The following is a 25,150-nucleotide window of genomic DNA, read 5'->3' as shown; positions in this document are numbered from 1 at the left end:
TTTACGTCAGCATCTTTCAAATCTTTGAACTCCTTTTAAAATTAAAAAAAAAAAAAAATTCCGTTACAATTTTGAAAAAAAAAAATTTTTTTTTACACAATCTTTCTTCTTGTAGAAAAGGAAGGATATTTTATTTCTTTTTCATTTTTATAAAATTTAAAATTTTCAATTAATTACGCTGCGAAAAAATTTATTTGTTTCAAATAATCGGATTATTATCAAAAAAAAAATATTTACTTGAACCAAATAATTTTTATTTGATAATATTCATGTATCTAATCGATTATTTGAATCAAATAAATTTTTTTATCTATGTATTTTTATAATTCAGACTATAGAATATTAACATTATTATATATTTAAAATATATTATATAATGTTATATTATATGAAAAATAATATTCGAAATATTTTACGACCTTGATAATAAAATAAATAATAATAATAATGAGAAACTGGAACTTTAAATAATTTTACATCGGGTAACAGGTGGAAAACAAGTTTTACAAGATTTCAATAGCACGTGTTCTGAACCACGTGTGTTTTTGTGTAAAATCTAACGTCAAAACGCAGAGAAAGCAAATATACGTACATGCAGAATTACATTCATATATTGCAAGGTATTGGTAAAAAAAAAAAAAAATTAGAAACAAACAAGAAAGAATGTGATAGTCAATCCAAACCTACAATTCACCTCGGAGTTCTTTTACAATGCATACTAAACCCACCAATACATCAATCTGCTAACTGGTTTTCAAAATGATTTATAAAACTCAACTCCTATACAGTATTTCCAGTCTTCGTTATTATAATTTTACTTTAGTAGTATCTCAGAATTCGAACGAGATCGAATCTATTCTTCTTGTTAAATATTTATTAAAAAAAAAAAAATAATAATAATACTTCGAAAATTTAAATAAATGAATAAATTAGAGAATAATTTAAATAACATAATTTTTTTATTTATAACAAGAAAATATTTATTAGAACGAATATTTAATTATTTAAAAATTATAAATTTTTGAGTAAAACTGAATTTTTAGTGGTAACAAAAAAATAGAAAAAATAATTTTTAATAAATTTAAATTATTTTTATTATTAATAAATTCTATTAAATTTGTGTGTTTCAATATTTTTTTTTTTTTTCATAAAAATTAAAATTTCAAATTATAATCAAAGAAATAAAAATCGATTTGGTGTTAATTAAATTGTAATTATGTTAATCAGAGGCTTTAGAAGAATTTTACAAAGTGCTCCTAGAGAATTTATTAGGAATTTCAGTTCGACTGCAATTATTTGTAGAGAAAAGGAAAAACTTTACGACAATTCAAATCACATTATACGACCACCGAGAATATTAATTACAGGTCAGTTTTAATTTTTTATGGTAAATTATTTATTTTATTTTAAATATTATTATTAAATATTTATTTAAATTCTTTAAATTGTAAAAATTATTAAAAGTGACAAACAATTATATTAAAAGATACAAAAAAACTATTGTGAAACTTAATTTATTTACAATAAATAAACATGTTTTAAAAATGTTAATTTTTTTAAATATTGTTTTTTTTACATTATTTATTGTTTTATTTATTGTTTACTCGTTTTTATGTTAAATAGAAACTTATTAATTCACAATTAGTTGAATAATACGAATAAATAATCATTTTTTATAAAAAAAATTACAAATTTTACAAAATCAATAAAAACATTTAGGACATTTTGCAAAAATAAAGTCGCGAGATAGAGAATAAATTAATGACTCATTGTCAGTGAATTAATTTTTAATAAACAGGCAAAACTATATATATTTATAATTTTTTTTTTTGTTTTTCATGAAATATTTTTTAGTTTTTTTTTTTAAAATTGACATTTTTAAAAAATATTTTTTAAACAAAAGAAAAAGTATAAATAATTTTTTTTTTTTGCAATAAAATATAAATCATAAAAATAATTTAAATATTGAATATTGTAAGTTTTTAAATGTCAATAAATTTTTCAGGCGGATTGGGTCAGTTAGGCACAGAATGTGCGAAGCTATTGCGAAAAAATTATGGAAACGAAAATGTCATACTGTCAGATATTATTAAACCAACTGAAGAAGGTCTTTCGAATGGACCATTTATTTTTGCTGATATCCTTGATTTTAAAGGACTTCAAAAAATTGTCGTTAATCATAGAATAGATTGGCTAATTCATTTTAGTGCACTTTTAAGTGCTGTTGGTGAACAAAATGTTCCCCTCGCTGTCCGAGTAAATATCGAAGGTGATTAATTATAAATTATGTTTAAAAAAACATTTTTTCATTAATTAAAATAAATTTAATTAAAAAATTAATAATTGAATATATTTTATAAGGCTCAATTATTAAATAAACGAATATAAAATTCTTCTAATAATAAAATTAATTATATAAATAATTTAAAATTATATTTAGAGAATTTAATTTGAAAATGTCAATTTTCCAAATAATAATAATTATATTCTATTTATCGAGAGTTTGATATTGGCAATATTAATTAAATTATTACAATTTTGTAGAATTGTCACTTTTGAAAGAATTGAATTTTTTTTTTTTTCACTTTCGTGCGTTAATTGTTGGAAAAAAAATGTCGCTATAGAAAGCAAACTAGAGAAAGTAAATTAACTCAACAGTTGTCTTTAAAACACTTGTACTATTCATTTCTTTTTTTTTCTATCTCAACATTGTTATTATTTTTTGAAACCATGCATTTATGAAAATTTCTCTCATTCGCGATTTTATTTTAATTATATTAATATTATTATTATAATTAGGCATGCACAATGTTATTGAACTGGCAAAACAATATAATTTGAGAATTTTCGTACCATCAACTATTGGTGCTTTTGGTCCCGATTCGCCAAGAAATCCAACTCCAAATGTTACAATTCAAAGACCAAGAACAATTTATGGTGTCAGCAAAGTTCACGCAGAACTTCTTGGCGAATATTATCATCATAGATTTGGTTTAGATTTTCGTTGTCTACGATTCCCTGGAGTTATCAGCAGTGATCCGCCAGGTGGTGGAACTACTGGTAACAAAAAAAAATATTATTTTATTGATAAAATTTTTTCTATTTTTATTAATTTATTGTTTGGAAAACTTATTTTTGAACAATTAACTCCTCTAAGTTTCATTAACAAAAAAAAAAACTTTCAATAAATATAAAAAAATTAATGCTTACTTTTTAGGCAAAATATTAAACTATTATTTAAAACAAGAACTAAAATGAAATAATTTATAAAATTTTTACTTAAAAAAAAAAATTGCTCCTTCTATATTTACCTCTAGTGTTCCATAATTCTGTAAACGGTACTTTTTTATTTTTATTTTAAATTATTTGATAAATATTTTTCTTAGTATTATTTTTCTTTTGTTTAAAAAAAGTTTCTGAAAATAAAAGACAATTTTTCCGATGTGTAAAATTTTTTTTTTCCAAAAGAAAAATTTTTAATAGGGGCGATTTTTTTCAAAAAAAAAAAAAAATTCAACTTTAGTTTGAATATACATTTATATATATATATAAAACAAATGGAAATCAGGCAGCATTTAACTGCGAAATCTCTTTTCTCTGTGAACTAGAGCACGATATAGAATATCAGCGGTTAACTTAATTGTGTAATAACGTCAGACAAAATCTATATTGAAGGCGCATTCGTAATTGAAGAACTGTAAACTAAACTTGATATTCTCGTGTCGTTTACCTTTTTCTTTTACAGAAAAAAAAAACATTCATTTTCTTCACAGACCTTCATTCTCTGTATTAAATTTTCAGTATTACATTTCAAATATAAAAAAAAAAATTTTTTTTTTTTGTATTTACAGATTATGCAGTTGCTGTTTTTCATGAAGGATTATTAAATAAAAAATATGATTGTTATTTGGAGCCACATACCCGATTGCCAATGATGTATATTGACGATTGTCTCTCATCACTTTTTCAATTTTTGAACACTCCAAATGATAAATTACGAAGAAGAGTTTATAATGTCACGGCAATGAGTTTCACTCCCGAGGAACTTTTCACTGAATTGACAAAATATATTCCTGATTTGCAAATTTCTTACAATCCCGATAGCAGGCAACTCATTGGTGAATTTTCCCTGAAAAATTACTTGAAATACTTTTGTTTTTTTTTTTTCAAATAATTATGACTAATAAAATAAAAAATATTAAAATTAAATTCTATTTCAATAAAATTGACTAGAATAATAAAAATTAATAGACTAAAATTTTAAAATAAAATTATAAAGAAAATTATTTTCAAATTTCAGCTGATTCGTGGCCTCAAGTATTCGATGACAGTGAAGCAAGAGAAGATTGGGGATGGCAACACAATTATAATATTGAGAAACTCGTTCACGCAATGGTTCGTGATGTTAGTGAAAATTTCTTACCTAAATTTAATCGACTCCAGGAAGTGAATAGTTATGTTTGAAAATTAAATACGACAATTTTGTCATTTTCATTTCTCTCTCTCTTTTTTTTTTTTTTTTTTTAATAAAATCTGATAAATTATGACAACGTGTAATTTCCTTACTTTTAGTAATTGCTTCTTGATTGATATTTTGTAATGAATTCGTTGTTAGAAGAAATATACATAGTATATAATTAAATGTCTCTAAATTAACATTATATTTATACGACTTAAAAAAAAAAGAAAAAAGATTAAAACATATCGTCAAAGTCCTCATTATTAATTTCAATAATTTCAGAATCAGCATCTTTTTTCTCTCTTTTTATTGTTGTCCTAGGAGATTCTGTTTTTCTCGTAGGAGTTTCTAATTTTCCTCTCATATTTTGTGACAATTTATCGCCATCTTTTTGACTTGAATCACTTGATCCTTTGGTGAGTAATTCTCGACTTTCGGCATAATAAACATTTGGATGAACAATTGGCCTTCCCGGTGGACGTTTATGTGTAACATCGAAACACATTTGACAAGCTAAATTGTAATGGCCACTTGCCGCAAGATCTGCGATTTCAGTTACGTCTAAAAAGTGAGTTAAATAAAAATTTTTTTTTTTGTCTATTTTTCCCGTAGAATTCATAAAATTAAAAGACGTTAAATAAATTAAATTATATAAAAAAAACTTTTCACTTTAATATTTTATGTAAAAGTGCACAAAAATTACTTAGAGGCTGATATTGTTTAAGCGTAGATACTCAAGAATTTCGCCCTTCTTCTTGTATTCTTTAAATTGAGTAACAAATATATTTGTCTTAAATTAATTGTAATTAAAAATATAATATTTTTATTATAATTGTGAAAAAATAATTTCACACAATTTTTGTGAATAATTTTAATTTGTAAATAATTTCAGAATTAAATAGCAATTTTTTTTTTTTGTGCTATTTTCATGGTTTTTTTTAGCTAGCAATAATTTAAAAAATTTATTAATATGTAAATAATAACTTCTCATATTATAATTATGGGGGAAAAAAAAGGAAAATTATAAAATTAAAAATAACTTACTTTCAGAGCGTAATCCATATGAACATAATTTAGATTTTAAAATATCTTTTGGCATTTGTTTATATGGACATCCATGATATTCACCAGCACCAACCATTTCGGTGATTATTTTTGTACATCCATATGGAGTATAACTTGTCTGCTTTCCCTCTTTACCATACATATGTCGAATATTATAACGATATTGTTTATTAAATTTATCCTCATCCATTTTCTGACAAAATTCCTGTTTCCAAAAAATTAATGCATCTTCCAAACTCACTCCAATGCCTTTCAAAAAAAGTCCATACTCTTGACGACCACCGTGTTTTAAATGATGATCTCTTCTTAATGCTTCATGAAGTGTTCTCATACAAAGTGGATACGATATTTTCGATAACTGATAAAAAACAAAAACAAAATTAGAATATTAAAATTAATCTTTTTTTTATATATACAATTATTATAATTTGTAAAAATAATAAATCTTTATTGATTATTGCCGATTTAACAAGTTTGTATTAATTTTTAATGAAATTAATTTTAACTTACTTCGTCTAACATTGAAATAGGTGTTGTTTCCGTTGACCAAACAGCCTTTGTCATTCCAGAAAAAGATTGTGGAAGATTTTTTAAAAAACCTGTGAGTCTTTCATCTGTTGATATATTTTCCAAATATTCTTTTGCAATCTGTAAACATTAAATATTAATAAAATTAATAGAGAAAAAATGTAATAATATTAAATTAGAAAATCTTTTAAATTAAAAAAATTGTTTAAAAAAAAAACAAAAATTCTTTTAATAATTCTACTTACATCCATCATTTTATTTAAATGTTCCTTGTATATGGAAACAATAACAGAAACCAAATCATGATGAGGTACATAAGCCATGCCTTTTTTAATAAATACTTTTCTATCTTTCACTAAATCAGTGACTTTTTCAAAGGGTAATTTATAGTAATCCAAACTACTGTCAGTTTCTCTTATGGAAAATAATTTATCTCTTAATTCATTCTTTTCTTCTTCGGAAACCTTTAGAAAGAATTTTTTTTTTAGAATAAATTAAAGAAAGGTCTCGGATCGACTTTAGGGTGCAAAAAAAGTCGTTTTACATTTCAAGAAAAGTCGAAAACGTCAATTTTTTATTTTTAATAAATTTAATTAGGTAATAAATATTTTATTTAAAATAAACTATTGTTATTAGATATTAAATTAATTTTATTAATTACACAATAAGAATAATTCTTTAGGAATATTATCAAGAAACTTTATTTCGAATATTTCAGAAACGAACTAAGACATTAAATTTTCAAGATTTTAATTCAATAAGACAAATTTCTAAAAAAAATTCTTAATTTCAAAAAATTCTAAATTGAAATAAATTTTTGAAAATTTGAATAAATAAATAAATTGCTGTAGGTAGTTTTTTTTTTAAATTTCTGACTACAATTGAAATTTTGAAAGTTTTTGTTTGCAATTTTTAAAAATAATTGAATTTAGAAAGTAAAATAATAATTGAATTTTTGAAAGAGAATTTTACAGAATTTTTAATTAAAAATGACACTAATTTAACAATTAATTTAAAATTTAAGAGTTTTTTAAAATAAATTAATTTTGGAAGTTTTATAATTGAAATTTTAAGAAATAATTAAATTACTGACAGTTTTATATTGAAAATTTTAACGAAGCTGAAGTACGCAACGTTGATGATAAACGATTTTTAAAGAAATAATTATTTAAAATAGAAAATTCTATCATTCTTTGCCCAAAAAATTATTTCTTGTAGTTTTCATTAATCAACAAATTATAAAAAAATATTTTTTAAGCAAAAAATTATAGAATTTTTCATTTTAAAAAATCGTTTATCATAAACGTTGCGTACTTCAGCTTCGTAAATTTTAAAAGTAATTAAATTTTAGAAGGTTATAAATTAAAATTTTTTTAAAATAATTTAATTTTAAATGATTTCAAATTGATATTTTTGAAAAATTTAATTGCTGTAACTTTTTTGTTAATTTCTGTGAATAATTAAATTTTACAGAATTTTTTAATTAAAAAATATTTAAAATATATTCATGAATGTTGTGAACTTAACCGACGTGGAAATTAATAATTGTTTCAGATTTTTTTTTTTTCCTTTTTAAAGCAATTTATAATTGTTAAAAATTAAAAAATTAATTACTCACCAGGGAAAAATCAAAATTATTTGTTGACAAAATTAATTTTATACTATCCGGAGCGAGATTAGTGAATCTTAATTTAAAAAATTCCACTTCTTTAGATATAAACCAATTTCTTAAATCATCCGTTTGACAATAAGCTAATCTCAAAATAAAATGAGAAATATGATCATTTCTTCTTGCTTCAATTGAACACGATGTACCAGTGCTTGTTAATAATTTTTGATACATAATATGTTCTTTTCTTAAAGCTGTTTCCAATTGTTTTTTAAAATCATCTTGTGATTTATTTTCTTGAATAGAGACAGAATCAACTAATTGTAAAACTATAAAAAAAAAAAAACCAATTTAAGAATATGTTATCAATTTGAAAAATAAGTAAAAAATTTTAATCCTCTATCAAAAATATTTTTTTTTTCTTTTCGAGAGAATTCGCGATTCTAATATAGAAAAAATATACCTTTTAATCTTTCTAATCCCAATTCTTGAAATTCAACAAGTGAAATTTTGCCACTTGGTGGCTCCTTATAAAATTGTAAATCACAGGGATAATTTTCATCAGATTCGTCTTTTCTTATAACACCATACTTTCGTCTTTTACTTTGAGGTGTTCGCACTGTTATTTCCATTTTTAATGTAAACTTACAACACCCGTCAAAAAAAAAAATAAATAAAGCACTAATCTAAAAACATAAAATAAATTAAACGATTTGAAATCAAGCTTACAATTTTTGTTTATAGTTTTCCTATTAAAAATTTTAGAACAAAATGTTACTCAACTATTAACACTTTATTGATTATTGAAACAAATTTAAACTAGTTGATTTTTTAAGTTATTTTATTTAATTATAACAAAATATTATTGCAATTAATGAAATATTTTTCACTTGTTCTGACACGTGTAAACAATGTTTCGGCCATTTTCAGCTATTCCCGCCAATCTAGTAAACAACTCTATGGAAACTTCAAGGGTGGGAGTACTAAACGCATTGTGAAGCAATAGTTAGTTTTTAAAATGCCAACAAGAGTAGAGCGCTGCAATCAAAAAGATTTTTGATTAAAATGTTAATTAATTTAAAGAGTTAACAGTGTAATTAAAGAATTTTATATTTCACTCGGATGTATAAAATACAATTATAATTTTAAATGATTATATAATTATAATTGACAATTTTTTTTTAACTGTCAAATTTCCCGCCGCCGTTTAGATCAGAATTTGTAAATACCGTCATATTGGCAACACTGTAAGACGCGATAAGACGCCATTGTATTTGTGATAAGTGACAATCACATACTGTTAATGCTTTCAATTGATTGTCATTTTGTATTTTAATATTTAGTAATTGTTGTTTTCAAAAGCCATCAGTAGTGAATCAGTTTTATCGTGATTTTTTTACAATTAACCTTTGAGTAGGAAGGTTATTTTGTATATACGAAATGGGTGAAGATAACGCATCTCAAGATAGTGCACCTCAAGCTCAACAGAATAATGCAAAGGAGAAAAGTAATAATGATAACGCACACTCTGGTCCAGGAGGTGGTGGAGGACCTGGAAATCAAGGATTTGGAGGTGGACGTGGTGGCGGCGGCGTCGGCGGCGTCGGCGGCCGTGGAGGAGGAGGTCCTGGAGGACATCGTAGAGGTGGTTCTCGATTCTCCGGTGGTCGCGGTGGAGGACAAGGTGGAAGAAACGATGGAATGGTGAGTTTTTCTTTTTTTTTTTAGAAAATAATTAATGATTTTTTAATAAAATATTTTTATTAATGTCAATATATTTTTCATATAGATTTCGAAAAAAAATGTTTCGGATAAAAAAAAATTTTCAATGAAAATTTCCCATAGAATGCCCCATAAATTTAATTTACTTAATCAAAAAATTTTAAATACACTTGTTTTTAAATTATAAATTTATTTACAGAAAATGAATGACGGAATGGATGGTGGAAATTCTGAGGGAATGGGAGGAATGGGGGGAGGTAATAATATGGGTGGTCGTGGTGGAATGCGTGGTAGAGGACGAGGAGGAGGTGGTGGAGGAGGTCCTGGTGGTCCTGGAGGTGATCGAGGAAATATGATGAATCGTTCGCAAGACGTAAGATTAAAAATTTTTCTTAAATAGCATTTTAATTTTTTTTTTTTTTTCATGGAAGGCTCGAATCGAAAGAAAATTTAGCCCTATATTTTCGAATTTTTTAAAAAAATTTGTTTCATTGCAAGTGTAAAGAATTTTGTTAAATTTTAAATTACTTACACTTTTACTAAAAAAAATAGTTTTTTCAGTTAGAAAAATTATATTTTTATTTAAAGTTGCAATAAAAAGAAGTTGGACTAACTTTTTATTTTTACTATCCGTCCAATTTTTCTTTTTTTTTCTTTTTCTTGATTTATAATTAATGAACAATTCAACGGCAAATTACGAGAACAATACAGAAATAATACTAATAATAAATAGAAATAATAAATAATAATTTTATTTCAAAACATTGATTATTCATTATTATATTTATTCAGGATCGATTATTGGATCGTATTATGAGTTTAAATGGACCAACACATGAATTACCGCCACAAGACACAACGGAGAAGAAATTCTCCGGTAGAAATCGTCTTTATTTGGGAAACTTGACCAATGACGTGACAGATGAGGAAATTCAACAATTATTTTCGCCATATGGTGAAGTTTCTGAAATTTTCATTAACAAAGAAAAGAATTTTGCGTTTTTAAAAATGGTAAGTTATTTTTTTTATATTAATAATAATAAAAAATTAATTTATAAATATATTTAGAATTTTTGTTAAAATTATTTTTATATTTAATTTTTAATATAAATGTAAATTTTGTTTTTATTCGTAATAGTAGAGTAAAATTTGCTTTTATAATTTATTATATAGGACTATCGTTTGAATGCTGAAAAAGCAAAGCGTGAATTAGATGCATCGCCTCGTAAAGGTCGCGCTTTAAAAGTACGATTTGCTCCAAGCTCAGTGACTGTTAAAGTTAAGAATCTTACACCATGGGTTTCAAATGAACTTCTTGAACGTGCATTTAGTGTTTTTGGTGATATTGAACGTGCTATTGTAATAGTCGATGAAAGAGGCAAATCATCAGGTGAAGGTATCGTTGAATTTGCTAGAAAACCATGCGCACAACAAGCAATTAGAAAATGTACAGATGGTTGTTACTTCCTCACCGCGTAAGTTTTATTAAATTTATTCAAATTTTTTAATTTTCCATTACAGCAGTAATTTTTTTTTTAAAAATTTATAAACGCATGAGCCAAAAATTTTGAACGTTCAAATGAACGAAATTTTTTTTATAAACTTCTTTACGAATTTTATTACAAAATATTTTTTAAATAACCTAAAAGAAAAAAGTTAGAAGAAAGAAAGAAAAAAGAAGTTATTAATTTAATAATTTAATTTACTGTTTTATTTTACATTGCCATTATAATTTTTTTTTTTTTTAAATAATTTATAGATTGAAAAAAATATTTCGTTCAGAACTTTTGGCTCATATAGACGGAGAAAAAATAAAATATTATCATAAAATATTTATTTATTTATTTTATTTGTAAATTAGATCATTACGACCAGTGGTGGCTGAAATTTTCGAACCACAAGACGATATTGACGGTTATCCTGACAAAAATTTACCAAAGAAACATCCAGATTTTTATTCATCTCGCGAAGTTGGACCTCGTTTTGCTCAGATTGGTAGTTTTGAGCATGAATATGGCACAAGATGGAAACAATTACACGAGTTGTACAAGCAAAAGGAGGAAGCATTGAAAAGAGAGATGGTAATGGAAGAAGAGAAGCTGGAAGCTCAGATGGAATTCGCCAGATACGAGCACGAAACTGAAGTCCTTCGAGAACGTAAGGATTTTTTTTAGAATTTTTATATATATATGTATTAAATTATATTTCTTTCTTAATAGCAATTGATTTTTAAATTTATTGTATTTGAAAAAATTTAGAAATTATAATAATAATTAGAATTATTCATGCGGACGGACACTTATTATAATAATTAGAAATTAAAATAATAAATTATAATAGAAAAAAAAGTTAAACATTTTATTTTCGTAATTAAAATTTTTTCATTTTTAATGTATATATTAAATAAACATATTTATTACATTTTTCTCTCAGAATTACGCATGAGAGAAGCTGACAGAGATAGACAAAAGAGAGAATGGGAAATGAAGGAGAGACAAGCTGAAGAACAAAGAACACGCGAAGAAGAAATGAGAAGAAGACAACAAGATGAAATGTCTATGCGCATTAGAAAGCAAGAAGAAGAACTGCACAGAAGACAACAAGAAAATAATCTATTTATGCAGGTAATAAATTTCAAAACAGGAAATTAATAATTAATTTAAAAAATTACTATTATATTAAAATGTTTTTCCTCGCAAATATAGTTAAAAATTATTCCACTTTGTCATTAAATTAAATTGACAATTATTTTTCTCATTTTATTCATTGCAGGAACAAGCAATGAGAGGTGGAAAAAATTACGATTCAGTTAGTAACAATGATGATGGTGAGTTGATTATTTCATTTATATACAAAATTTACAAGAAATTAAATATGTATACGAAATAAATTAATATTAATTTATAAATTTTGATAAAAGGAATTTTTTCAAAATTATAACGTTTATTGATCAAATTTAATTTAATTTTTGTGAAAAAAAAAAAAATTATTTTTATCTTAATAATTTTATAATTATTTATATAGTGGTTAATTAACGAAATGTTTTTATTTATTCTTTCAGCTGCAGGCAACTTACCAGTGGTAACGTACTCATTTTTCTTATTTTCATACTTGCATTTTTTAATATCATATAAACATTTCATTTGAAAATTATGTTACCTAGTGTAACATTTTCGTATAATATTCATAAATTCACAAATTCAAGGGACTTGACTAATTTAAGATGCTGAAAAAATGCATAATAATGCATTCCGATTTAATGGAGTATACTTTTTAGAATTAAACCGTTTTCATTTTTTTTTTTACACAATCGGGATCCAATTATCAAATCAATAATAATTCGTAACTTTGAGTATGCTCAAAGTTGTCCAGGGTGTCTAGCGATCCGGGATTTTGCCGGGAATTTTTTGAGTCATGAAAAAAACCGGGAAATTGCCGGGAATTAGTAAACAGATCCGGGAAATTTGTAGATTTTTAGAAAATATTAGAAAAATATATTTAATTTTTAAATTTTCGTAGAAAATTTTTTATTGGTATACTCGTATCTGATATCCTTTTTTTTAGCAATATATTGTATTAATAATATATTTTTTGTAATTTATTACAAAAGCAGTGCAAATTGCAGTGTTTTATTAAATTGCAAGTAATTAAAAAAATAATGAAGTTTTTCAAATTTGCAATTTTACTTAAAAGGTAATTTTTCATAAAATTAAGGTAACTTGTCAATATTATTCCATAAATTTTTTCTTATATTCTAAAAACTTCGAAATTGAGGAAAAAAAATAGTTGGGAAAAATTAAAGTTATTTCTGTTGTGCAGATGGAAATATTATAATTAAATGAAAAAGTACTTGGAAAAAATTCTCACAAAATCTTTGCATTAAAAAATTTAATATGTTTTGAAGACAAATTTCTTTTTAGTAATGCTAACCCTTCGAATCCCGACCTGGGTCGTTTGTGACCTAGGTGATTTTTTGTTAAATTATGAATGTTACTTCAACTTGATAGATTTACTAAGTTATTTGAAATTGAAAAAATACTGCGATTTACGGTATTTTCGTAATAATTAATTAAAAACTTGTCTTACATGCTTAATCCTAAGCTTATTTCATTAAAAAATTGTAAAAAGTATATTTTAATAAATTATACAAATTAAAATTACTTCCGAAACAGAAAAAATGCTTTTCCATTTTTAATAGTAACAAAATTATACAAATATAATTTTATTAGTTACTCATGTAACTTCCAAGGTATTATTAAAACATAGTATTGTACAATTTCAATTTAAGAAAATCCGGGAAAACTGTGTCTTAAATTCCGGGAAATCCGGGATTTTGCCGGGAATTTTAAAATAAAAATTCACTAGACACCCTGTTGTCGCGTATGTTTGAAATTACTAAATTGAAAACAAAAAATTATCATTTAAAATGACAACAAAAAATAGGGAATAAAAAAGTCTAATATTACTCACGTATGAGCCGTATTGTGAAATCTTAAACATTATTTGAGAATAAGAAAGAATTATTGTTTTTTTTTTTTTTTTTTTTTTTTTTTTTTTTTTTTTTTTTTTTTTTTTTTTTTTTTTTTTTTTTTTTTTTTTTTTTTTTTTTTTTTTTTAATATATATTTCCACTTAGATTTATTATCTACGTGAACATGATTATTTTCTAAACTGCTTAAAAATGAAAAATTTGCATAGGAAAAAATTAAATTTTACTAGGTATTATAAACGAAAGTATAGGAAAAATATTAAATATTTAAAAAAAAACATTAACCTAATTACTAATAAATTAATAAATGATTTTTATTATTATTTTTATAAAGAGAGATAATTAAAAATTTTAATTAAAATTTAGTTTTAATTTCTTTAAAGTTAAACTAAAAAATTTCTTAGTATTTCTTACATAATTTATATATTTTTTTTTAAATTAAATTATTTTTTAACAAAAATTGCAAAAGTTGTTAAAATATTTATACTATTTTTACTTAATTTACACTATTTTAACTTTTTAACTGATAAATTTATTTTATTTGGTTTTTGAAATTCAAAAAAATTCAATTTAAAATTGACGATAATTGAAATTTCTGTTTAAAAAATTAATATATTCGATTTTCGAAAATTATATGTTAAAACATTTATTTTTACAAGAAATTTTACATATTCTCTAAAACAAGTAAAAATTTCAATATAAAAACATAATTTCTCTTTATGATTTACAACTCTAAAAATGAAATCCTATTTTAATTAATCAACTTGTAAATAATTTTAAATAATATCAAAGAAATTAAATCAATATTAATAAACAATATTGATAATTAGATAATAAAATTTATAAATTTCTTAAATCTGATCAAGTAATGCCCAACTTAAAAAATTAATAACATTTATTCGCTGTTAGTTGTGTTATTTGGCAAGAAAGAAATGTCAATAAATTTTTATTAAACAATTTTTTTTTTAAATAAAACGATGCATATTATGTGATGAAATTAAATCTTATAATTTGTATAAATACAATTATTTTTTTCATTTTAATTAATAATTCAGAATTATGACAATTAGTAACTGATGAAAAATGATTTTTTGAATCTGTTTTTTTTTTTTTTTTTTTTGACAGAATATTAATTTTATCTTTTTTTAATGAAAATAGAAGAAAATTAATAATAGCTAGAACTTTAATTCTTTTTTTAATTCTTAATTTATTTTTCTTCTATAATAAACCTGTGAAAGTGATAATAATTTTATCTATATTAATTTTACAGGAATAAGACTGGAAATTTAGTTTTTATAAATATTTATTAGAGACATACATGTATTATTGACAGAGATAGATATTTATTATTATTAAATTAATTTTAATTTAAATTTAAGTTTATAATGTTTGATAAATTTATATAGACTGAAGAGGGTAGCAACGTTGCTGCCGAAACGTCTCTAATAAATATTTATAAAAACTAAATTTCCAGTCTTATTCCTGTAAAATTAATATATTAATTATATATACTGGATGAAAAATACAAAATTTTAATTGAATAATTTTATCATTCAATTGAGTAAATTTTAAATCGAATTATAAAAATTTTTTAAATTAACGTGAAATATCGTTTACAATTTTAATTATAGGGAAATTTGGGGAAAGTGTTACACTTTTAACTCCTTGACAGTCCATGGCCCATATATATGTCTAGAAAAAAGTCGTGCAACTTTTGTGAGTTTGGACATATATATATATATGTCCACCTTAGAAAAAAAAATACTAAACATAATTCGATTTGAGTGTCAATGAATGAAAATGTCGGGCCCAATATAGTGGAAAATTTTAAAAATTGATTCAATTCGTTTAAATTTTGGTACTTGGGGATTTTTGGGGTCGCTGAATCTAAATTTTATGTAGTTTTTGAAAAATTCAAAATGTTTGATCAAAAATTTTTAAAATTTACCAAATTCGCTTGAAACTTGATATTTCAAAATATTTATTCAAAAGTAAAACTTTTTAATTCCGCTCTTTGCCGAACCCGGAGTCACGAACGAGGACAATTTTAAAATTTTTCGCAATATTGAAATTCTTTTTTTAACAGAAAATTATTTTTAAAATTTAATTTAAATAAATTAAAAATTTCAGTTTCTTTGAAAAATATTGAATAAAATCAAGTTTTGTATATTTTAAAAGACGATTTTTGGTTTGATAAAATGAAAAATTTCAATGGAACCTCGATTATCCGAACTAACTTAGACAGAACCGGGTTCGGATAATAGAAATTTCCAATGTTTTTATATATATATAATTAAAGTAAAACAATGTCACAGTTAAACTATATATACTGAAAAAAAATTTATTTGATTCAAATACTTGATTCCTTGAGTATTATCAAATAAATATTTACTTGAACCAAATAATATTTATTTGATAATAGTCAAGTAATCGAGTATTTTAATCAAATAATTTTTTTTCAGTGTATATTTAATATAATATAATATTTTAAATGGACATAAATATTTATATTAAATTAAATAAATAATATAAAATAATAATTAAGGTATAAAAAAACATTAATAAAATGAAAAGACAAAAAAAAGTTTGGATAATAGAAGTTCGGATAACAGAAGGTACGGATAACAGGGGTTCGGATAATTGAGGTTCCACTGTATTTGCATTTTTCAAAGAAAAAAATTTGTTTAAAAGTAATTTTCATTTTGTGGAAAATTAATTTTAAAATAAGTTTAAAAAATAGAAAGCGTTTATTGTATGCAATTCATATTTTTATAAAATATTGAAAATTACATTAAAAAAAAAAAAAAAATTAATTACTATACTGGGAAAATCTCACGTAATTTAAAATAACTTAAAAACATTTTTGGTTAAGGAAAATATACATTTAGATTTTACCCTATTTTTCCCCTCTTTTCAAATCAAATTTCTCCTATTCCTCCTATTTAGATATTAAAAAAAAAATTTAACTTTTATAAAAATCGATTATTTAAACAAATATGAGAAATTAAATCGAATCAGTTTTGGTGTATCAATTACGGTGACCAAAAATACGTGTATTTTGAAGATACTTTGCCAACCGTAATTGGAGCCAAGGGAAATATTCAAAATGTTTCAATTACGGCGAGGGAAAAAAAAATTTGATCTCAAATAATAAAATTAATAATTGTTTCAATGTGCATCTTTATTAGTAATTGTATCAAAAAAAAAGATTAAAATAATTTTTTTTAAAATCATTTAGCAACATTTATATTAAATATAATAGTAATAATTGATGTTTTTTATGAACGCGCCATAATTGATGCACTTACCCTATTAATATTAAATTCTAATGCATCAAAATTATATTCTATTCTTGAAGAATTCAAGAATCGAAATTAATATTTGAGATTATTTCGTTATAATCAATAAATTAAATATTATGCATTGGGCTTACTTGGTCTGATTAATTATTATTATTAATGAAATATTAAAAAAAAAAAAAAATTGAAATTGAAAACAATTTGTTGTTGTTTCATCGGAAGTGAATTAATGACGAATTAATAGTGAATATTTTTGTATTATTGAAATATCTAACAGTTTTTCCCGTTTCTTTTCTATGTTATTTGATGATGACCTGTGCTGCTGTCAAACATGGACGATCTCACCCTGAAAAACCATTATAAAAAAAACAAAAAACAAAAAAAAAACACACACATTTTGCGGTATTGGCATTCTGATTACATTGTATATATTGATAAACAAATATCAATATGTCTAGGACCCAAAAAGCTTTATGGAATCATATGATCGTAACAATCGTGGGGGTTACAGAGATGATCATGGCCAAATAATGGATTTGATGGATATGCGGGTAGAAATGGGGGGAGGTAATATGGGTGGTGGTGGCGGAGGTGGACGTGGTGGTAATAACGGTGGTAGTGGAGGACGTTGGCAAGGGGGCAATGATCGTAATCGAAATGATGATTTTCCAAATAAACGCCGACGTTATTAAAAAAAAAAAAAATACATTCTTCTTTTATGGATAATAGAAATTACATTAAAAATATTATATTGATATTAAATATCAATATTACTATTCGTAGTTCAACTCTGCAAATTATAATATTTTTTGTGTTCTCACAAATTAAAATATTTTTTTTTTTTGTTCAAATCTGCAAATTATAATATTTTTTGTGTTCTCACAAATTAAAATATATTTTTTTTTTTTTTCAAATCGAAAATTATTTTTTCGAATTTAGGAATTATATACTTTTTCAGAATTTTTGTGAAGTAGAATATTGAAAAAAAAAATAATCATCGTTTAAAAAAAATATAGCAATCTTTTTTCTTAATTAATTAAAAACTAATTAATAGGTAATAATTATTAAAATTTGTATTCGATAACCATTTAAAAATTAAAACTTCTCTAGTTGTTAATTGTATCAAATAGGTAAAAATTTGAGAAATTATTTTTGAAAATAATTTTTAAAAATAATTTTTTTAAAAAGATTATACTCACATAAAAAGATACAATTATTTTTGGGGGTAGGGACCTGTGAAATTTCAAACTTATTGAAATAAATATTTTTTAGGTGTGTTAAATTTTTTTTCTATCATTATTTGGGTTCTAAAATTATATTGATTGTTCAGAATCACAAATAAAAGCTTAGAAAAAATTTATCAATGAAAAATAAAAAAAAAATTGACCCTGTTTAGGGTTAACAATTTTTTTTTTTTTGACATTTTTTTTCAGAACCTAAAATTTCAGTGTGAAAATTTAAAAAAAGTAGTTTTTAACTATAATTTTTTCATATTTTTCAAAAATTTTATTTTTCGAAAAAATCAGGGTGTCTAACGGTCAGGGAAGTCAGGGAAAAGTCAGGGAATTTCAAAAAATTTCATTCAAAGTCAGGGAAATTTCTGTAAATTTCTAAAAAAATTAAAATTTTTTGTAAATTAAAAAATTTTTTAATCTAAAAAAACTTGAATGGTTTTTATTACCATTTGTTACTACCATTAGAAATTAATTTATTGTTAAATATGTCAATAACCATATTTTTGTCCAAAAAAAATCAGAAATAAAGTTATTAAAAAGTCAGGGAAAAATAAAAAAAATGTCAGGGAAAAGTCAGGGAATTTTTTTCTCAATCCTTGTTAGACACCCTGAAAAATTTTAAAATCCATACTTTTGATTATTCAGAATCATGAAAAAAGTTTATAAAAGAAATCAGCAATGAAAAATAATAGAAATTGTGAAAGAAGTTGAAATTTTTAATTTTTTCGAAAACTTCGAGTTTTATTTTAAAAACTAGGATTAATAAATTATTTGTTTTCTAAAAAATTAAAAAGAAAATTAATTCACACGAAACAATATTAATTTTCTTTGGGTTGAAATTTCGCCGAACCTTCTTAATAATTATATAGTGAAAATGATTTTATTAATTAATTACGCAAGATTTGAAAATTAATTTTGAGTGATTAATTAAAATTTAAATGCAATAATAATTTTTTTACTTATAGTATGTACTTGCGATAGTTTTTTTTTTCTTTCTTTCTTTCACTAAATAGGCATTATTGAATTTTCGAATTATGAGGAACGGAAACTTCGTTATAAATATTCATTTTTTATTTGTCTTCGTAATTGTGTACTCTTGAATTTTTTTAATTTTGATCGACAATCGCTCGTAATTAGTTACGATTTAATTGTGCACTTATTAAAATGATCATATTTTCAGTATTTCTACTGAATAGGGATGATGATTTCAAATATTTTTCACATTTTTCATTATAGAGAGAAAAAGATATTTTTTTCAAGCTCATAACGCAAAAAGGTTGTAATAATTTACCATTTATTATATTTTTTTTTTTGTTTTTATCTTTTTAGAATTAATATTCATTTCGTTATTTATTTTTGACGTAATTGTGATAAATTATTCATTAATACAAATTTAGGCGCATATTATTTTTTTTTGATAAATTGAAAAATTCGTTTTTTTTCGTTTAGAAAATTTTCCATCATCTTACAAATTTATTATTTTTTTTTTACTATTGCACATTTTTTTAAGTTGTAAAAATTTCTTTCATAATGTAAATTAAAAAAAAAAAAAGAAAAAAAAAGTTTGTGTTTTATATTTCAAATTGAAAATTTACGTTGAGCTTGAAATGGGGTTTTTTTTTTTAATTTAAAAATGAAATGACCATAAATTTAATAATTAATTGTAAAGATTTTTCTTCTTTTTTTCAATAATATTTAAATAATATATATATATTATAACAGTTTAGATTTAAGCTATAAAATATTGAACCAATTTAAATGAAAGGCCGTAAAAAGTTATGAAACCTATTGTAATATCATTGAATAAACATCTATCTATTGAACCAATTAATGACTGCGACGTATATGAATTATTAAGGAGTCCAGACTATTTGTAAAAAAAATAATTGATATTTAAACTAAATATTTTTTTTTTTTTGTTAAATTTGTATTGTTTTTGATATATAATATCAATGCCAAAAATAATTGCAAATTTATCAAAATTATTCGTTGAAAGAAGTAAGTTAATTAATTTTTTTTTATTACACTTACTCTTTCACGTTCAAACTGCTTTTAAATGCAAATGCAGTTTTTTATTTTTAAATTCCTTTCAAAAAATTTTTTTATTATTTTTTCAATTTTTTGAATTGTAGGAAATTATTGCTAAAATTGTATTTTTTCCGGATGTTGTATTAGAGAATTTTTTTTTTATTTTTTATATTTTGTAATTGTTTTTGCATTTTACATATTTCCAATTTCTACGAATTGGTGAAAATTTTGTCGATTATCTAATTCTATGATATAGTTGAAAAATTTATTTTTCAAAATTCTCCATACAAATTTAATCGTTCTTATAATTAATTCTCGTATTTTTTAATCGTCATAGTTTGTTTCCAGGTTCAAGGGTCAGCCTTTTGGCTATAAGTGAACTAAAATTGAATTATTTTATATAATAAATCTTTGCGTTTTATTTAAGTGAAAAAAAAAATGAAATTGTCTAAATAGTCATTGACATTAAAGACAAGTTCATAATATAGACAATCTTTAAATGGGTAAAAGCAGGGGAAATTAATTATTATTAGATTGAATTTTTCCATAAGAGAACAAAAAAAAAATTATTAAACAAAATAAATTATAATTATGCTATAAACTTTTTTTTTATATTTAATTTATGTACTTAAGAAAAGAGATAAACAGAGTGTTTTTTTAGTGCGATTAGAAAACTTGCAAAATTTGTTAAGTTACCTTTTTAAACTCCGTTGTGTCTTTGTGAATCTAAATTTGTTTTTACGTGTTGAATTTTACTAAAATAATCTTCTTTGAATAGATTTTGTAAATTTGATAAGAAGTAAATTATATATAAAATAATTTTTTTTAAATTTTATTTTAAATTAGAAATATTTTTATAAGCATGGATTTTATTATAAAATTTTTGAACCATAAAATTGACTGTATTTCAAAAATTGCATGTAAAATATATTTTCAAAAATATTTTAATTATATTATAATATTAAAATACTGTAATATAATTATAATATTATAATTATTAAAAAAAGAAATTCTTTTCACAATAATAACTGGTAACAATTATTTTTATTACTTTTACAAGCCTCAGATTATACATACGTCGTTTTCGACTTTTTTTTACATTTAAAAAAAAAAAAAAAAATTTTAATACGTTTTTTAGTATACAGTGCAGATCTTCTTTATTTCAATTATTAACAAAGTTTGTACTAAAATTCTTCACTAAATTAATTATTTTTTTTATAATTTTAATGAAATTCTTCACAAATTCAATTATCTTAAACTTAAACTTAATAATTGTTTATAATTTTTAAAAAATTAGCAAATAAAATTACCAAAAAATTTTAATTCAAAATCAATTGAAATTTTAATTATTTGCAAAAATTTGTATTTTTGTCTATAATTTCTAATAAATTTTTTATTAACAGAAATCATGAAAAATTTTAAATTAAAAATCACTTGAAATTAATTTCAAAAATCTAAATTGTAAATCTTTGAAAATTCAATTACTTTTAAAAAATTTTACCCCAAAATTATTTGAAAAATTATTTGATAAATTATTTTTAATTCTGTAAAATTTAATTATTTTCTGAAAATTAACAATATCTTTTGAAATTCAATTATTTCTAAAAATTTCAACTTTGACTCTTTTAAAATTATTATTATTTAAAAAAAAAAAAAAATACTAATAAGAAAATCAAATTGACTTTTAAAAATAATTGTTAAGAAATTATGATATTTAAATGTCAAAATATTGTAAACCGTGATAGATTTTATTTTAATTATTTATAATTGTGTTTCTTATACAAATTTTTCAAATTCTTCTTTATTATAAATTTATTTTAGATCTGAATTTTGTTTGCTAAAATTTAGATTTTATTTGTAGGTAGTTATTTTTTTTTTTTTGTACATTTTTATTTGTATATTATTTCATTATTTGTATTAATATTTGTTTTTATTTAGTATTTCTCTTTTATTTTTTATTTATATTTTTGGAAATTTGTAGATTGAAATTTTATTACTTTTTATTACTTTTGTTTTTTACATTTTTTCAAATTAATATTATTTTATTTATTTCAAAAAAATTTTAACTAACAGAAAATGTTTGAAATTTTTCTGTATGTCAAAAAAAATCGAAACAATATAGGAATCTTTGTGATTTATAACACAAGAGAGTGAGAGAGATACCAATAATTGTAATGAAAAAAAAAAAAAATTATTTTTAACATTTCTCACTCTATGCTTTTGATCGACATTGAATCTTTTAATGGAGAAGAAATCAGCAATCACATAGGCTAACTTTCTTGAAACCAGTAGAAAAAAGAAATGCTGCACTAAGGTGAGTAAACTTTGTGAAAATGTTATTAAACATTATATATATTATATATATATATAATTTTTTTTATATTAATTATGGGTGTGCGGGCTCTGAGAAATCAAGAGAATTAGAACATTTAAAAATTACTTTGTGAGGAAATTATATATTACAAAGATATATTAATTGTATATATATAAATTTAATTTAATACAATAATTAAATGCACAAAAATAATTAAACATTATTGAAATTAAAATATGAAAATAGGACATTAATTAATCTTCTACAATTGGAATCGTATAAATTTCAATGTGTGAAGGAAATTTGGGAATTTGTGGGAATTTTTTTTTTTTAAAGTTTAACTTGACATAATTTAAAAAAGAAAAAAAAATATTAATCCTGAGCCAGTCCAGAGTTTATTTAAAATACCCACGACAACCAAATTTTCTGCTAATAAATTTTTTAAAAAAAAGGTTGTCAGGGATTAATTTATTTTTCTGGGCTGCTTAAATTATATTTTCTTTTATAAAAAAAAAAAACAACTCTACATCTTTGTATGAAGGCATTTTTTTTTCAGACATAAAACTTCTTGACAAGGGAAAAAAATCATTTGATTATTAATTTATATAGGGAATATTAAACTTTTAAAATTTGCTTCATTTTGAGAAGTACAAATAAAATAACAAATTTACATTTTTTTGCCCCTTTAATTTTAGCCGAAAATTTCTCATTCGTTCTACAAAAATTGATTGTGAACATTCTACATCAATTAAATTGATTATTCCGAAATATAAGACACAATATTTACAAAGAGAGATATTTTTAAAACATTTAAAATATCATTTTTGTAAAATTCATTTATTTGGTTAATTTTTTTTTGTCTTTTTTTTAATTTACTGGAAAAACATTAAGTATAAATGTTAAAACGTAGGTATATAAATAAAAACAAAAAAAGGTTTGAATTGAACGAGAAAAAAAATTAATTTTTTTTTTAACTTTTTTTTAAATATGTTTATATATGATCATTGAGTGAAGGGGTTATCAATTTTTTTAAATGGGGTAAATGTCAAAAGATGCGATTTTTCAGAAAAATACTATAAACAATTAATTAAATTTCAATGGATGTCTAATCTTTAAATTCTAATCGAAAATCTCTACATTGACGATTTCTCCTTTAAAAAAAATAAATAAACCATCTTATAAATTTTTTATTGTTTTTTTTATGGTAATATAATGGAATATTTTTGATTTCTAGGATAAATCCATCATTTTCAAGAAGAAATATGATGAAGATGATAGTGACAATGAAGAAATAGAGGAAGAAGAAGATGAAGATGCTGATGAGATGCAAAAGGGATTCACTGTCAATGTTCGTTTAGATTCTTTATCATATGGAACTGTTGATCTAAAACTTGAAAATGTTTTTCTTCATAAAATTCAAATATTTTAATGAATAATGAAGATGAGATGAAAATAAGTGAAAGAAATCATGAAAAAATCATCAGAATGAATGAACATTCATTTGACTGATTTTATCAACAGTTTTTGGATTCCTGATGATGATAATGATGATTCAAAAGAGGCGAATTGTGAAAATTTCTTCAATTTTTTCAAGGTAAATATTTCTTCTTCAGATATATTGGAGAATATTTTATTATTAAAATAATTATCGATAAAAGTTATATTAATTTCATTGAAATTTAAGTTATTAATGACAACAATTTTGTGTATTAATGATGAAAATTATTTTAGATTTTTTCGAAGTTTAGAATTTTTATTTTTTAAAAAAAGACAATTTTTTAAAATCCAATACGATTCCATTGTTTGAAAAAGAAGGATATTTTTTTCTCTATTTTACTTAAATTATTTTGTAATAATGACAGTTTAAGATTCATTAAATCACTTTAAATTAAAAAAATAATAAAAAATAAACAATTTAAAATTATATTGTTGATGAAAAATAATAAAAATTGTGGAAGAAGTTGAGAATTTAAAAGAATTACCAATTAAATATCAACAAATTATTCCTATCAAAAAATAATAATTCTTAAATTATTTTTTTATTTCTCAAAATTTCTATTTTAGTTTTAAAAAATTGTCAAAATGTTTTATTTTAAAAATTACTTTTTGAATTTAATAATTCAATCAGAAAAACTTTCTGAACTTTCGAATAACTTTTTATCTGGGAATTAGTTTATTATTCTTTGTAAGTGTTTATTATTATTATTATTATTATTATTATTATTAATTTTTTAATTATTATCTTTACAGTTATAAAAATTCAACTTGAGCAGATTTTCGAGAACGAATATTTTGAATATTTTTTTTACTAAGTTTATTGTACCTGGCAAGAGAGAAAAAAATGTCAAGTGATATTGAAAATAAAATGAAATATATATTTTCTTATATAATAATAATCATTTA

At 22.3% G+C, this 25,150-nt stretch overlaps 3 protein-coding genes across 4 annotated transcripts; 2 read left to right on the top strand and 1 right to left on the bottom strand.

The window, feature by feature from the left end:
- The first annotated feature begins 1,075 nt into the window (after positions 1–1,075).
- On the top strand, positions 1,076–4,642 carry LOC127283029 (L-threonine 3-dehydrogenase, mitochondrial). Its single transcript, XM_051307677.1, has 5 exons — positions 1,076–1,367; positions 2,006–2,269; positions 2,800–3,060; positions 3,852–4,118; positions 4,301–4,642. Exons 1-5 carry the CDS (start codon positions 1,217–1,219, stop codon positions 4,462–4,464), a joined length of 1,107 nt encoding a protein of 368 aa, XP_051163634.1. The 5' UTR covers positions 1,076–1,216; the 3' UTR covers positions 4,465–4,642.
- LOC127283021 (DNA primase large subunit-like) lies at positions 4,505–8,618 on the bottom strand. The gene is made up of 7 exons (XM_051307665.1): positions 8,445–8,618; positions 8,125–8,347; positions 7,671–7,990; positions 6,298–6,516; positions 6,035–6,172; positions 5,504–5,882; positions 4,505–5,020 (listed from the first exon to the last, which is right to left on the bottom strand). The coding sequence occupies exons 2-7, from the start codon at positions 8,291–8,293 to the stop codon at positions 4,695–4,697; spliced, it is 1,551 nt and encodes a 516-aa protein (XP_051163622.1). The 5' UTR covers positions 8,294–8,347; positions 8,445–8,618; the 3' UTR covers positions 4,505–4,694.
- Positions 8,619–8,904: 286 nt separating this feature from the next.
- Positions 8,905–25,146, top strand: LOC127282999 (hrp65 protein-like). Of its 2 annotated transcripts, XR_007843279.1 has the most exons (10): positions 8,905–9,365; positions 9,583–9,756; positions 10,176–10,394; positions 10,557–10,858; positions 11,245–11,540; positions 11,817–12,007; positions 12,156–12,210; positions 12,445–12,464; positions 23,982–24,341; positions 24,998–25,146. XR_007843279.1 is itself a non-coding variant. In XM_051307631.1 (9 exons), exons 1-9 carry the CDS (start codon positions 9,102–9,104, stop codon positions 17,860–17,862), a joined length of 1,755 nt encoding a protein of 584 aa, XP_051163588.1. In that variant the 5' UTR covers positions 8,906–9,101; the 3' UTR covers positions 17,863–17,874. The 2 variants fall into 2 exon arrangements, 1 of the variants encoding a protein (XP_051163588.1); XM_051307631.1 differs by lacking the exons at positions 23,982–24,341; positions 24,998–25,146 and adding an exon at positions 17,629–17,874 and having other exon boundaries at positions 8,906–9,365.
- Positions 25,147–25,150: the final 4 nt, after the last annotated feature.

The sequence above is a fragment of the Leptopilina boulardi genome, unplaced genomic scaffold (genome assembly GCF_019393585.1).
Source record: "Leptopilina boulardi isolate dan_hultmark-lab unplaced genomic scaffold, ZJU_Lbou_2.1 LbouV2_116, whole genome shotgun sequence".
Classification (NCBI taxonomy): domain Eukaryota; kingdom Metazoa; phylum Arthropoda; class Insecta; order Hymenoptera; family Figitidae; genus Leptopilina; species Leptopilina boulardi.
The sequence above is the reverse complement of the archived record's forward strand: the minus strand, read 5'-3'. Positions and strand labels throughout refer to the sequence as shown.

What these genes read in the sequence shown, in the direction of transcription:
- LOC127283029 (XM_051307677.1), top strand. Translation starts at nt 1,217, where the DNA reads ATGTTAATCAGAGGCTTTAGAAGAATTTTACAAAGTGCTCCTAGAGAA. An exon ending in TGTCCGAGTAAATATCGAAG is followed by an intron (nt 2,270 to 2,799) that starts GTGATTAATTAT and finishes TATTATAATTAG; the next exon opens with GCATGCACAATGTTATTGAA. An exon ending in GCCAGGTGGTGGAACTACTG is followed by an intron (nt 3,061 to 3,851) that starts GTAACAAAAAAA and finishes TTGTATTTACAG; the next exon opens with ATTATGCAGTTGCTGTTTTT.
- LOC127282999 (XM_051307631.1), top strand. Translation starts at nt 9,102, where the DNA reads ATGGGTGAAGATAACGCATCTCAAGATAGTGCACCTCAAGCTCAACAG. An exon ending in TGATGAATCGTTCGCAAGAC is followed by an intron (nt 9,757 to 10,175) that starts GTAAGATTAAAA and finishes ATATTTATTCAG; the next exon opens with GATCGATTATTGGATCGTAT. An exon ending in GGTTGTTACTTCCTCACCGC is followed by an intron (nt 10,859 to 11,244) that starts GTAAGTTTTATT and finishes TTTGTAAATTAG; the next exon opens with ATCATTACGACCAGTGGTGG.
- LOC127283021 (XM_051307665.1), bottom strand. Translation starts at nt 8,293, where the DNA reads ATGGAAATAACAGTGCGAACACCTCAAAGTAAAAGACGAAAGTATGGT. An exon ending in ATTTAAATAAAATGATGGAT is followed by an intron (nt 6,173 to 6,297) that starts GTAAGTAGAATT and finishes TAATGTTTACAG; the next exon opens with ATTGCAAAAGAATATTTGGA. An exon ending in ATATGGATTACGCTCTGAAA is followed by an intron (nt 5,021 to 5,503) that starts GTAAGTTATTTT and finishes CTCACTTTTTAG; the next exon opens with ACGTAACTGAAATCGCAGAT.